At 43.2% G+C, this 13,301-nt stretch overlaps 1 protein-coding gene across 1 annotated transcript in view; it reads left to right on the plus strand.

Moving 5' to 3' along the window:
- The first annotated feature begins 383 nt into the window (after positions 1-383).
- The window catches only part of LOC109033274 (carboxyl-terminal PDZ ligand of neuronal nitric oxide synthase protein), a 297,183-nt gene continuing 284,265 nt past the window's right edge, over positions 384-13,301 (plus strand). Inside the window, exon 1 of the mRNA XM_072297894.1 lies at positions 384-1,137. Coding sequence (XP_072153995.1) covers positions 994-1,137 — 144 coding nt within the window. The 5' untranslated portion in view covers positions 384-993. The remainder of the gene's footprint in view (positions 1,138-13,301) is intronic.

Genomic DNA, 13,301 nt, shown 5'->3' on the forward strand with positions numbered 1-13,301 from the left:
TTCTCAAATACCTGAGTAATCGAAAGACTGTTAATCGATTATAAAGGGCTTGATTAATCGATAATCGGAACACCTCTACTGGAACCTCCTTGGTACGCCAATGCCAAAAAATTATTCGCACGTGGGGAAGGAAGATTTTCTCGATTGATTTATGAAATCAATTATTTTAGGCATGATTTCAAATCGAAAATCGATGTTTCGAAAAAAAAAAAAAAAAAAACTCTATTCGCATTGTCGATTTCTTCCAAAGAAATCGACATCCGCGTGACCGCTCGCGGCCGCGGCTGGCCGACCGAAGAAGTTGAAGCTTTTAACCGAACTGTGAATGAACTCTCCGGAGTGGTTTGCCTACGCGGGCGACAGAGAGCGCTAGCGCCAATGTTTACGGCCCGCTCGCCGCACCACCTGGCGCTTCAGTACGACTTACCGGGCTCTGGAGGGAGGTTGCCGCGCGAGGAATCCCCGGCTCTTGCAATGGAACTCGAGTTGTTTCTCGCCAAAACCCCGGTGTGCGACTCGACTCGACATTAATCCATCACGTCGAACCGACGCCCTTCCTTCGGTCTCGAAAAATCTCGGTTCCCGAAACGAGCGATGATCCTAACCAGTGCGACAGGTTAGAGACGGTTACGCCGATCAGTTTCCCGATCAGTCAGGTGTCAGTGTCCGTTAGCGACTTTTACAGTGTTCCCCGACTCGCTACGAAAGTGTCGGTTTGATCCGAGGATGTGTTGAGCCACACGACGTGGTAAAGTGCTGTGAAATTGGACTGATTCCGTCCGTCAGTCGATGTTTACCACTTGTTGCTCGGGCAGCGAAGGAGGCAGCCGCTGACCCCTCAACGGTTGAAGGGGTCCGTTGTGGTCACCGCTTTGTTTGGGCCCGTGAGTTTACAGTGTTGTTGTTCTTCCATGGTCGTGCCGTGATTTTCGGTTCGAGCCCCGCTGTGCGTTGCGGTTCTTTCTCTCGCGGTGGTTTTATAAAGTCGGATTGATGCGGTTCGACGCGCGTCTCGAGAAAGTGTTGAAAATGCCGTCGAAAAAGCAGTATAATTTAGTGCAAAACGACGAGTGCGACACAAGGATACCATTGCACACGGATGAGGCCTTCCAGTACGGGATCACATTCCAAGCAAAGGTAAACAACCTGTCGCCCGGTGGCAACTCTCAAATTCATTTCATGGAAAACGTTGATAGTATATACGACAAAAAAATGTGCTTTATTATAAGCAGAGGAGTGAATGTTATCATCAGGATTCAGTGATTTTACACATGTGAAGGTTGAGGCTACAGGCGAAGTATAAAGATAATGCTTTGGTTAAATGCAAAAGAGAGGAAAACATTTTAACTGAACAAGGTGTTATTTCGAGGAAAATTTTGAGTCGCGGCACGCGGCTGAGGCAAACCTTTTTTTTATTATTATCATTATTTTATTTTTCTCTTGCTCTGACTTAATTCTAGGTAAAACTGTTTTCAAGCATTACACCATGGGTTAATTCGATCATCTTCTCTTATTCCCACAGTCCATGAGGAAAATTTTAAGTCTCAATTGAAGCACAAACAGGATGAACCTCCCATCACTCACTCTAAGAAATGAAGAGTACTGTTCAAACTAAATTAGTTCCCAGGAAGAGAAAATAACACGTTCGGCGTCTTCTTTTTGTCAAATCAGTTCTCCGCATATCAATAGATGTCTCTGGTTTGAATCAGTGCTATAATTTTTAAGTCAGGGAACATGCAAAGGCCAGCTAACAGAAGATCAACGTAAAATTTTACATCTCCAAGGAATGTACCAATTTTATTTTATAGAGAGATCTCCAGGCGCTTTAACAGTGTGAACTCTAAGGTGTAGATTCAACCAGAGCATTAAGTTAAGACGTGTTCAGAAGGTTTGAAGCTTCGAATTTTACCGAGGGAATCGAATAAGACTGACGCAACGACGATACTTTGATTTAATTCTGTCATTGAAAAATATGCGGAAACCCAGAAATTGAGCCCTTTCTAGTGTTTCACATTCGAGTCGTCCGTGAGCACAAACTTTTTGCAATGAACTAGTAGACCAAGTAGGAACTTAAACACTCCGTTACATGTTTCGTAGCCAAAAGTTTACGTATAGAACACCGGAACACGATTTGCGCAACGAAAATTACCAAAATCCACTCCTAACTGAGATATTAACGTTCGTATTTACATTGATCACGGGGAATCTTGAATTCCCCGCTCATAACATACTTAACATGTTTCATACCATAGAGACTGTCACGGTAACACGTAGTGCGTGATTTTACTCAAGTAGACGTTTGCTTTTTCATGAGGGGGAATTTAAGTTCTAAGAAACGTTTAATGTCTTAGTTGGGATGCTATCTCAATAATTTTTGTTGCGCGGATCGTGCAATGCGCGAAATTTTTACTATGCAACATGTATCAGACCGCTTCAATTTGTACCTTGCCTACGAGTCCATCGTATCTTTCCTCGAATCTTGACCACTTAAGATATAGATCAAACCAGGGGTGCAGAAAATGTGCGATCTGGCGATCGTAGGATCGCGACAAACGTGAAGTTATCTTCAACTTTAACGCAAGTTTTCATTACAATTTATAATTTGAACAAGCCTTTCGAAGAATCCGACTAATCGCACATCCTTTTCCACGGGGAAGTCGGGAATTTTGCTACAAAAATTGCATGTTTGGTTTGGTTGTGAGGCAAATCGGAAATATGCCGTGAGGCACAACACAAACGCCGTCTCGCGGCAAACAGCGTTTTGGAACTTTCTGCAGCTTTAGCATAGACCTAATTGCATATCTATGTCTGCATATCAATTTGTGCATATCAATGGTATTACAAACTCATCGGTACCACTAAACAGGTGACGAATGAAATTATTGTAAAACTTGTCTGAACATCATAAGTTTTTGCGAAATACGAGCGAATTGCGTGTTCGAGCCTTGGATAGCTTTAAATTTCTAAAATTACCTGCTAATTGAGAAATCAGTGCGATTATTTACATAAAATTTAGTTAAATCCAACTTTTAGCTTTGAGGAAAACATAAATTAACATATGTCAAGTTGGTCCCAGAAAAGGACAGAAAAAAGTGGTCACCAACAGCTGGTGTCAGAAATAAAATCTCACTTGTGATGCACCATACTGAGACACTAAGAATTGGTCAAGGAAAATTCAGTAAACTTGAATTCTTAACAAGGTGGAGAAATGGTGCTGGGTCCACACCATTTCGCGGGGAAAACAAAGCCAAGAAGTTCCTCCCAGCACCACAGTTTGGGCCACTTCTTAGTGTTTTTTTTTCACCTGAAAGCTTATTTAGTCGTAACACTTCCCACCCCCGTGTAACGCCGCGTAACACTGGCCAAGACCCTCACAACACTCTCCCCCCTTCCCGAGTGTTACGTAATTTAGGAACTGCCCCCTAATGAACCGAACGGCCCCTTATTCGCGATTTAATCTCGTGTCCAAAGGAGAGTCATGCGTTCTCTCAAAATTAAACCTTTCTTCCGTGGAAATTTGGCAAGAGAGAAAAATTCACACGGCAGTGTTGCGCACCTCGGGATGGTCCGACCGGTGCAGCCACCGCCGCACCGCCGGTTCACGGGGGGCACCATCGTCGGCGGCGTCGGTGCGGGTCAGCGGGCACCGGGCAGGGCAGCCGATGCGACGACGATGCTGGACGCGGCCGGAGGTACCACGGCGCACAGTGGTGCGAGACAACAGAAGACTTCGGACAAAATTTGGAAACTTTGAAAGTTTATAACACCGTCTGTATAGAACTTTAAGGTTCTATAAGTGGTTCTATTGGTTTCTCCGTGAAATTTTCTTCCAGCCGCACCCCTTGAAATTTTAGACGTGAAGAAATACACATCAAATTTTGCCGTTTAAGTCAAAAATTCAAGTCCGTCTACTCCTATTTGCATGCAAATTTTTCATTGCTTCATCTGACGGTGCTTTAAAAAGCTGATCTCACAGTATTTTTTCTAATGTTTTCCTGTTATGGGAAATAGTATAAAAATATATTTAAATGTGAGAAAATGCACCGCCTCGTGACGTCATCTGGCGGCATTTCCCATTTAAACACATGCATTTTAGCAGATTAGATAATTTTGTCATATCGACTCTAATAATTGTTCAATTCATGAACCAAGGCTATCTTACTGCCGTGCGAAGGAAGAACGCCGTATGAACTTCCGAGAGTCGCCAAATTTCCTTCCATAAAATATTCATTTTAAAGGAAAGTTATGAATATTTTTCCTTGACATTTTCAGGAACTTTACGTGAAATTGCAAGCTAAAGTATCTGAAAAATTGGGGGGAAAATAGTTATAAGTTTACCAGAAACCTCGTGTTTTATCAAAGTAAATTTGGCAACGCCTGGAGGTTCATACGGCGTTTTTCCTTAGCACGGCAGCTTAGCGTTCATTTCACTCAATAGCTACGTTTATGCGAGGCTCGAAACCGGGGTTTCACGAAACCCGAGTTTGTAATGCAAGTTTCCTCCGTCGGGTTTATGCGGGCGCTGTAACCCGACTTTCGCGGGAAATCAAACTTTCCGATTTTGGCGCTGTTTATGCGCATATTTTCGATTGAACTTGAATTTCATGTTGGCGCCATTTTCACAAGCTATACTTCATTTTTCCACTATGAATTGATTCAATAAATTATTAGGTATTACTCTTTTATCCTGTGTATGTTCAATTTTTCCACAATATATAAGCGGAGGCTTCATCTTCACTAGAAAAGCCTTTACTGACTTTCTGAGCAACAGTTGGAAAAATGACAGTAGATGTTTAATCATTTTACGTTCATCTTTAAAATTGAATGAATACCTAATCTCAACAACCCTCCAAATCATGCTCGAGCTTATATTCTGAGTTCAGAAAAGTTGCCATAGGTAATTTTAGTGATGTTAAAAATAATTGTGGCAGGCGCAGAAATTCATCATATTGTTTATTGAGCTTCTAATGATCTTACAATAGGTAGATATAGGCATTGAAAGTGTAGGAGTGCTAATCCAGTAAAGCACCGCACCTTCACTCCATGCTGTTGTAAAGATTGTATGTCTGCCATTATTGTAGTGAAACAAATAAAGAATCGGGATATACTTATGGGAATTCCTCCTTCAAGATATGATCAAAATAAGCAGATATTGATAGGTCAACAATGTATCGCTGAAGCAGAAGCGTCTAAATCCTCTTGAGGCAACGGACGGTGACAATCTCAACAAACTGGTGACGCTTCACAAATTTTGAATTTCCACATTCCCAGAGACACGCGCTGAAATCCTGTTTCTCACCCCTCTTTCCGACTGCTCTCCGAGTCCATGAGCAAGACAGGAAGAAAATAGGCAAGCTACCTACCACTGTTTGCCTACCTATGTGTGTTTTTCTTAAACTTGATTTTCAAAGGTGACTCATGTAAGTAAAGAGCAACTGAAAAACAAGATTTCAGAACCTGCCATTGCATTTCACTAACCTAAGACACCAACCCAACCTTACCATTGATATTCTTTTGCTTACACTGTATATTATTCTCCCACTGAGATTCGATATGAACTCAATTCAAAAATCCTTCTGAATTGAATTATTCAGGTAGATTGGAATCTGGAGCTCTCAGTCTATCTGTAAAGCGCATTTACTAACATTCACTGCTGTCACAAGATATTTTTGCACAGGCAGAGCCACTTTCCACAGTTGATGCATCTCTAACGCCAAAGCTCAATTATGACAAGTGGTTCAACGACCAAAAATTGTTACACGCCTCAATAATAACCTTATTCTTATCTCAAATTGAAAATCTTGGATCACAGAGCACTCACCGAAGAATCTCCTTCCTTCTGCATCAGTATGAGAAAAGTGACGATACTTCGGAGCAATAACTTTGAACTAGTTTCAATAAATGATGGCCTCAGAATTTGAGTCATCATTTACTAGAGATTGGATCAAAGAAATAAGTCAGCAGGTCACGGTTGTGGCTGGAGTCACACTTCCAGTAGGACAATCAGGAAATACGTACACGGATAGCACACAAATTCAAGAGCTATGCAGCTCTGATTGGATCAGATTTTAGATTTAATTGGTAGATTGAAATGAAAAAATTCGGTGCACTACTTAAAGGGAAGCAGGGTGCCTTATCTTGAAATCCTAGGCAAATCGTGCGGATGCAGTAAAAAAGTTCGCCGCAGATGATGAACTGGTGGGTAAGGCTATTACTCAATTGTAGCCTGTAAAGCTCTTTGCTTGCTTTGCTTCTGTAGTCATAAAATGTTGATTAGAGTTGCAAGAATAATCTGAAAAAGCAGTAATAAGCCTGGATTCCATCTGACACTAAACACCTTCACTAGAAAATAACGTCCTACGTTTAGCTAAATAAGGATAAGTAAGCCACATATAACTGAAGGAATCACGTAAAAGTGCTTAAGCAACAATTATAGTAAAATTATGATTGTAAAAAATGTTGAATAATGGCAAAATCAAAGCTAAATCGTGGGATAAGCACCAGTTGTTTACGAACGGTATGATAATAAATCCGCCATATTGCCGATCGCGCACCTGAAAATCGCATTTGAAGTCGAATTTCAACTAATTTCAACCTCCGGTTCGTTTATGCGGAGTGCGAAAACCTAGTCTTTAGTGTAAAATAAGGTTTCAAACACAAATTTCGGAAACCTACATTTCGTTAGTTCCGTATCGTTTATGCCGTGATTTGAACCTTGGTTTCAAACTCAGGTTTCGATTGAAGTTAGGTTAAGAGGCTCGCATAAACATAGCTAATAATTTCCATGTAAACACGAAATTCATCAAATTTCTGACACCTGCAAATTCTGTATCGACTCGATCCACTGTGCGGCGGTGGTGGAGGTGGGCGGAGTGAGCGGGGTGCGTGCCGGTCCCGGGGGGGAGGAGGGGGGTTGGTCGGCTGCCAGAAGCGTGGTATCTGCCGTATTTGGCGGTGGGCAATCCGAATGCAGCCTCGCCGCTCGTCCGATCCGCATCCGCGCAACCTTTCCACATTCCAGCGCCGAACGCACTCGGCAACCACCCTCCCTCCTCCCCCGCCCCCGCCTCGCCCACCGGGGGCCCCCGCAGTCCGCGAATTCCTCCTCCTCGGGGCCTGACCTTCGTCCAAGTTCTCCGACGCCCAAGAGCAGTCCTTCCCTCGGGAGCTCTCGTGGATCCTAGATCCTTCTCTGCACTTGGAGATGTTGAGGATCTGTCGTACTGTGGCAGGGAAGAACGCCGTATGCACATTTCAGAGTTGTCAAATTTCCTTTGATCAAGCGTGTATTTTTGACGACAATCCTGCATATTTCTTCTTGAAATTTTCAGATGTTCTGGATTAAATAGCGTATACATTTTTCCGGCATTTTTAGCGTATACATTTGGCGGCAGGGCGTTGACGAAGAGATGTTGCGGTGTCAGTTGCCCGATAACCTCTGGGAAGACAGGCATATGTGGCGTTTGGGTGTCGTAGAACGCCAGAGTGCGTTGTAAAGCGACTTTTTTTATATATATATATATATATACCGAAAAGTTGGGCAGAAAATACTTACCATTTTCCCAGTAGATTAGGTTTGCATTGAAGAAAATTTTGCAACTTCTGAAGGCCCTTACGGCGTTCTTCCTCAGCACGGCAGAATGTTGCTAAATGCCTTGATTTATGTCTCTGATATCTTCCATGAAAAATGAATATTCCGTGTGCGAACATACCTCCCCCCTTTTTCGTGGAAAATTTGTCGCATCTAAATAGATTTTTAGTATATCGACGCATTCTACAGGAAGGCACTCATTTTTTGGTAAAAAAAAAAACATAATTTAACCGGAACAAAATTGGCAGCTCTCTAATGTTGTGCGCCACTCTTTCGACGACAAGGTAGAACCTAGGGAGGGAAGGGTCATCCAAATCTTTCCTCTGCTGGTCACTGGATGGTTGCGTCATTTTTAGCCCGTCCGACCCTCTTTTTGGACCCGTGTTAAGAAATAAGATCGTTTTAGAGTCTTAGACGGAGTGATCTCCTTTAGATTTGTAAAATCTCAGCAAAGTTCTTAACTAACTTGTGGTGAATTTATTTTTATTTGACTGAGCCCTGAGTTCCTTCCTTTTTACTTAGTTTTTCAACCAGTCGAATGTTTATAATATATCACCCTTTTTGCGTGCGACGCAATTAGAGTTTTGCGTACGTACCTACGGTCTTCGCCAAAACGCTTCACGGTAGTTTGACAACAGTGAAAAAAAAAAACTGGAGAATCGAGGGTGAAAGAGCTCAAAATGCGCTCACGGATGGCAAATTTTTGCGTATATCATCAAATGGTTTTACCTCGGCTAGTGTACTGGGTCGGCTAATCTTAGTTATTGATTACTATCATCTCTAAAGTCAGGGAAGCTCCAAAAGTTCGGAAAGTTATGTAAAATAATTTCTAAGTTAATTTCCGCGACTGCTCTGAAGCTTTCAGGTTCAGATAATATCAATTGTCCAGCAAGATGGGACATTATGCCAGCCCTTGCAAGTATTATCTAATGCATGACTTTCTCTGCTCGAAGACCTCGATGATTGTAATAGTAAACGGTCCGCCGATAGCCGTTGAGTTTAATAGAAGGGTAAAGCTACGGTTTCAGCTTGTGGCGGCGGGGAGGAGGGGGGTCTCTGGGGCGTCACACGACAACGCTTGACTCGGCGCGGCGCGGCGGCGTGCATACTGCACAGAGGATAATCAGATGTACTTCGTGCAAAGCACTTCCGTAATCGCGCTCATAGTCTTGTGCAAGCGATACGCTACTATCCAGCGCGTGGAAAGGAATCTACGATTTCTATGAAGGCGGTGACAGCCACAGCCCCCTTGTTCCTTTACCATCGGCGGCTAATTTTGTAATCGCGGAGGGCTCTGACGTCATGCTGAAGGACGTAGGCCAGCGTGGATGCTGATTTAGTCTACAATGTTTCAAAAAAATAAGTGTAAACTTTTATATTTTACTTTTTTTGGCTAATGGTAGATGAACCTCCTCTCTGACTTTGATTTCCTATTATCGGATAATCGCTTTTATGTATGATAACCCTATGGAGCCCTGTAAAATCGGCCATTGCCGGTATTCATCAGGGAATGAGAATGTGTTTGGGAATTGATGCTAAGAACCGGTAATTTCTTTTTTCTCCGCTCTGCCATCAAAGTATTCTTAGAATTGTTGTTTCGTGTTCGCTCGGTTTCATAAATCAACCAAAAGATGAAGATGAAGAAGTTGATTTTTATGCAAACTTTGGAGAAATTCCTGTTTCTTAGACGAAAATCTTGGGAAAACAAGTGGATTCCCTGAGATTCCATCCGAGAATTTGCCCATAAAAATCAGAAAAATGTCAGATAGTAGGTAGAGAAAATGAAGAATTCTAGACACTGATTTTATGGATGAGCCCGAAATATCACTGGTAAAAAAACTCCGGCTGTGGAAGAGGTACTTACGGTCATATAGACATACTTTCCGCGTTTCGGGCTCAGAGTCTGCCAAAGGTTCCGGGCGTAGCACCCGAAACTTTCGGTCTCGTAGCCCGTAACTTTTTTTTTCCAGTTAGTGGTTTTTATTTATTACAAAATGTTGTCCATTTGCACTCTGGGTAGCAAGTATTGTCGTTCTGAAGCGAAGCCGTGACCTATTCAAACAAATTACTGTGTACCGATTAATTTGTTAGCCGTTCGGGGTGTGGGGAAGACTCTTTCTCATCCTCCTCTTGTTTACCCAATTCGTTCCCGGGGGAGCATCGAACGATTCGCGCGGCGAAACGGAGGCCATGCGCGACGAATACTGCCGTGCAAAAGAAGAACGCCGTATGGACATTCGAGAGTAGCCGAATTTCCTTCGTTAAGATGTTTATTTTTGAAGGAAGCTCCGAATATTTTTCCTTGAAATTTTCAGGAACTTCACGTGAAATTGCGGGCAAAATTATCTGTGAAATCGGATAGAAAATATCCATAAGTTCACCAGGATATTCGTGTATTATCTAAGGAAATTGGGCAACGCCTGGAGGTTAATACGGCGTTTTTCTCTAACACGGCAAAATAGATGGTCCGGAGTTGGCGCTGCGGCCGTAAAAAAGACGCTGGACGCCCGCGGCAAGAATCCAGGATGACGCGCTGGCCCCGCGGCCCGCGCCCATCGACTTGCGCCTCGAGCGTCGAGCAGCCCGCGGCCGATCGTCCTCTCGCATCGTGGAAACGAGTTTAAAAAGTAATGCTCCGTTGCCAAGTCGAACGTACACTGGAAAAAAAACACATTGGACCTAGAGTCCAGACTCTTAAGAACATCGATAAGAAAAATTACTCTTGATTCAATCAGAATCTAGCTTAAATGAAGAACCAAGCCTCTTAATTTAAGCGGATTTCGTTTTGATTCAAGCAAAAATCCGATTGAATCAAGAGTCTTTTTTCTTGTCAATGCTTTCAAGAGTCTGGACAAAGTGTCTCCAAGTCAGTAAGTGTGACAAAGTCTATCCAATGTGTTTTTTTCCAGTGTAGGAATCGTAGTAAGCTACGCACATTTCGACAGGGGTATATAAAGTTTATCAGTGTACGCTTTCACCAGCAAAATGCAAATTTTCCATCCGGGCCACTGCGCAGCGCGGTCGAAGTAATTTTGACTTAAAATTAGCGCGGTGGAAGTAATTTTGACATAAAGTCAGCGCTGTTGAGGTAAATTTGAGAAAATTTAAGCGCGATTGAAGTAATTTTAACACAAATCAGTGCGATTAAAGTAAACCGACAAAAAATCGACGCTGTCGAAGTAATTTTAACAAAAATCAGCGCGGCTACCGCCGAAGTGTACACCGTGTTTTTCAATTTACAGTGTACACCGTGTTTTGCAGTGCACACCGCCTACCCGCGAGATATATCACGCCAGATCGTGAACATTCTGCACACCCCTGCTTTTGAAACGTAGGCAGTATATTTCTCTAATACCCGCATGCAGACCTCAAATCTAACAGGCGCTATGCGCGAAAGGCGCTTGAATATTTCTTTTTGGCTTCTTAATTTAAGACATTATGGCCCAAGTTGTCGCCTTACTGTATGATATTGCACCCCTAGTTGGCGCTTAAATCAATGAAATCGTGGCCGAAGTTGGCGCCTAATTATTCGCGGTCAGATATCCGGGAAAACGTCGCATTTTTTGACTGATATTAAAATGTATTACAGGAAGTCTGTAAAAAGGATATTCAATAGGGTACAGGAAAACTATGAATCTGTGTGGTGAGTCAAAGAAATTCCGATTCTAAATTGCGAAAAGACGTCCGGCTCTCATCATATACTTCTGCAGGAGAGCCCATTTTGGCCCCTGTATAAATCTCACAGCCCCCAAATTTTGACCAAACTGGCCGAATTCGCTTCTTTGCTAAATAAAAGTCTTAAAATGTCTGCAGGGATCTCTATTGCTGTTTTGTCTTGTCTCGTAGGTAATTTAAAAAATCAGCCATCATATAGGTCAGGAAATGTTAAACTGTAAAAGAACTTGTGAGTCTGTAATACCAGCATCGCTCCTAACGTGGATAAAGAGAGATTTTCATCGGAAACAACGCTCATCAGTCGTGCAAACTGGACCACGCGTTCGGTTTTCTCCCCTGAATGAAGCTAATGGAGCCAACCGGTTTCAGAGATTGTTTCAACGATCAACGCATGATGAGCTCGCTCCACTGCCAATCCGTGCCGAGCAAAATCCGCGAATCCACCATGCTGCACCGGCCAGACTTGCGCGGTTCCGGTCAGTCCGAGAAGCGAGCAGGTGCCGTACGGGAAATGAGAAACACGATGATCTTGAAAGTTGGCAGGACGGCAATAACGTGAGCGGGAATCAGGAGGAAATAATGGAGGCCGCGGACGCAGTCAGGTTCATTGACTAGATCAACGGCTCCGTCGCGTCGTCGCATCGCAGCGCGCCGTCTTCCGCGCTTGCTGGTCATTGCCGCCGTGACGCCCGCACCAGCGTCGCGTCGCGGCGCCCCAAAACCGCGCAAACCGCCCGCGAACCGCGCGGTGCGTCCGCGGTTTTTAATTTGGACCGCGGCCGGTGAACTCATTTTCATTTTTCCATTAGTTTTTTTCCCCCGTTCGCACTCGGATGAGATGAGTCCTACGGTTTCGCTTGTTTCCCCGTTCCCTTCACCCCCTTTTTTGCCCGGGAGGGGGTGGGGGTTCCGCCTGACCGCGCACGAGCCACTGACGCCGAAAGCGTTCCTGTCCGACATCGCGGCGAGGAGAGTAAGGAGTGCGGCCCGAAATCTGGGCGGAAATTATTTGGCCACTGTTTAAAGAGGGAAGCAATGAACGCAGTGTTCCCACACTGGAAATAAAAACACATTGGATCTAGAATCCAGACTCTTAAAAACATCGATAAGGACAAATACTATTAATCCAATCAGAATTAAGCTTAAATTAAGAACCAAGCCTCTTAATTTGAGCGGATTTCCTTTTGATTTAAGCAGAAATCGGATTGAATCAAGAGTCCTTTTTCTTGTCAATGTTTTCAAGAGTCTGGACTCTAGATACAATGTGTTTTTTTTCCAGTGCATACCGCATGTCCGTCAAAAGTTACGGGATTCGAAACTTTTTTGTTTCAATTTCTCCCAGTCCGTGACCGCCGAAAGTTCCGGGATTCTTCTCAGATTTTTTCAAAGGTTCCGAGACAGTTCCGGAAAATGCTGAAGATACTGATCATTTCGGGAATTTCAAAAGTTCCGGGAAAAAGTCAGGAAAATCTCAAAAGCTCCAAAATTCGGTACTAGTTCCGGGTAATGGGAGCACTAAATGAATGATTTTGTCCGGCCGAGGTTTCATAAAGTTTCTATAATCCAGAAATGTGTAATAAAATACAAGTAAGTGCGGTGCAAGTACTTTTCTTACGTACATGTCTTACGCATAGAATGAAGTTAAGAGTGTATTTCAAACTTTTCCAATGCGCTCAACGTGATTTTTGAGACATTTACTGATAGAGAAACTACTCTTATTTTGCCTGTAGGAAAAGTTGACAACAGGCCCATTGGTGAAAAACTTTAGGGGCTGGGCATCGAGGAAAGAGGGGAAAACAACGAATCTACTGGAGCACATGGCACTGGAGAGTCTTTGTTGACCATTTCAAATAGAAGAGAAGGTTGTATGAAGTCATTCTGATGATGTACCGGAAGGTGGGTGGATGCGAGTACATTAATAAACAACCAGAACTGAAACAAAGCAATTTTCTTCTGCTTCGTTGACAACACAAGTATAATACAACTAAAAATACAAGTGTACAAGTATTACAAAATACAATCAATATCAAACCGA

Source organism: Bemisia tabaci, chromosome 3 (assembly GCF_918797505.1).
Source record: "Bemisia tabaci chromosome 3, PGI_BMITA_v3".
Classification (NCBI taxonomy): domain Eukaryota; kingdom Metazoa; phylum Arthropoda; class Insecta; order Hemiptera; family Aleyrodidae; genus Bemisia; species Bemisia tabaci.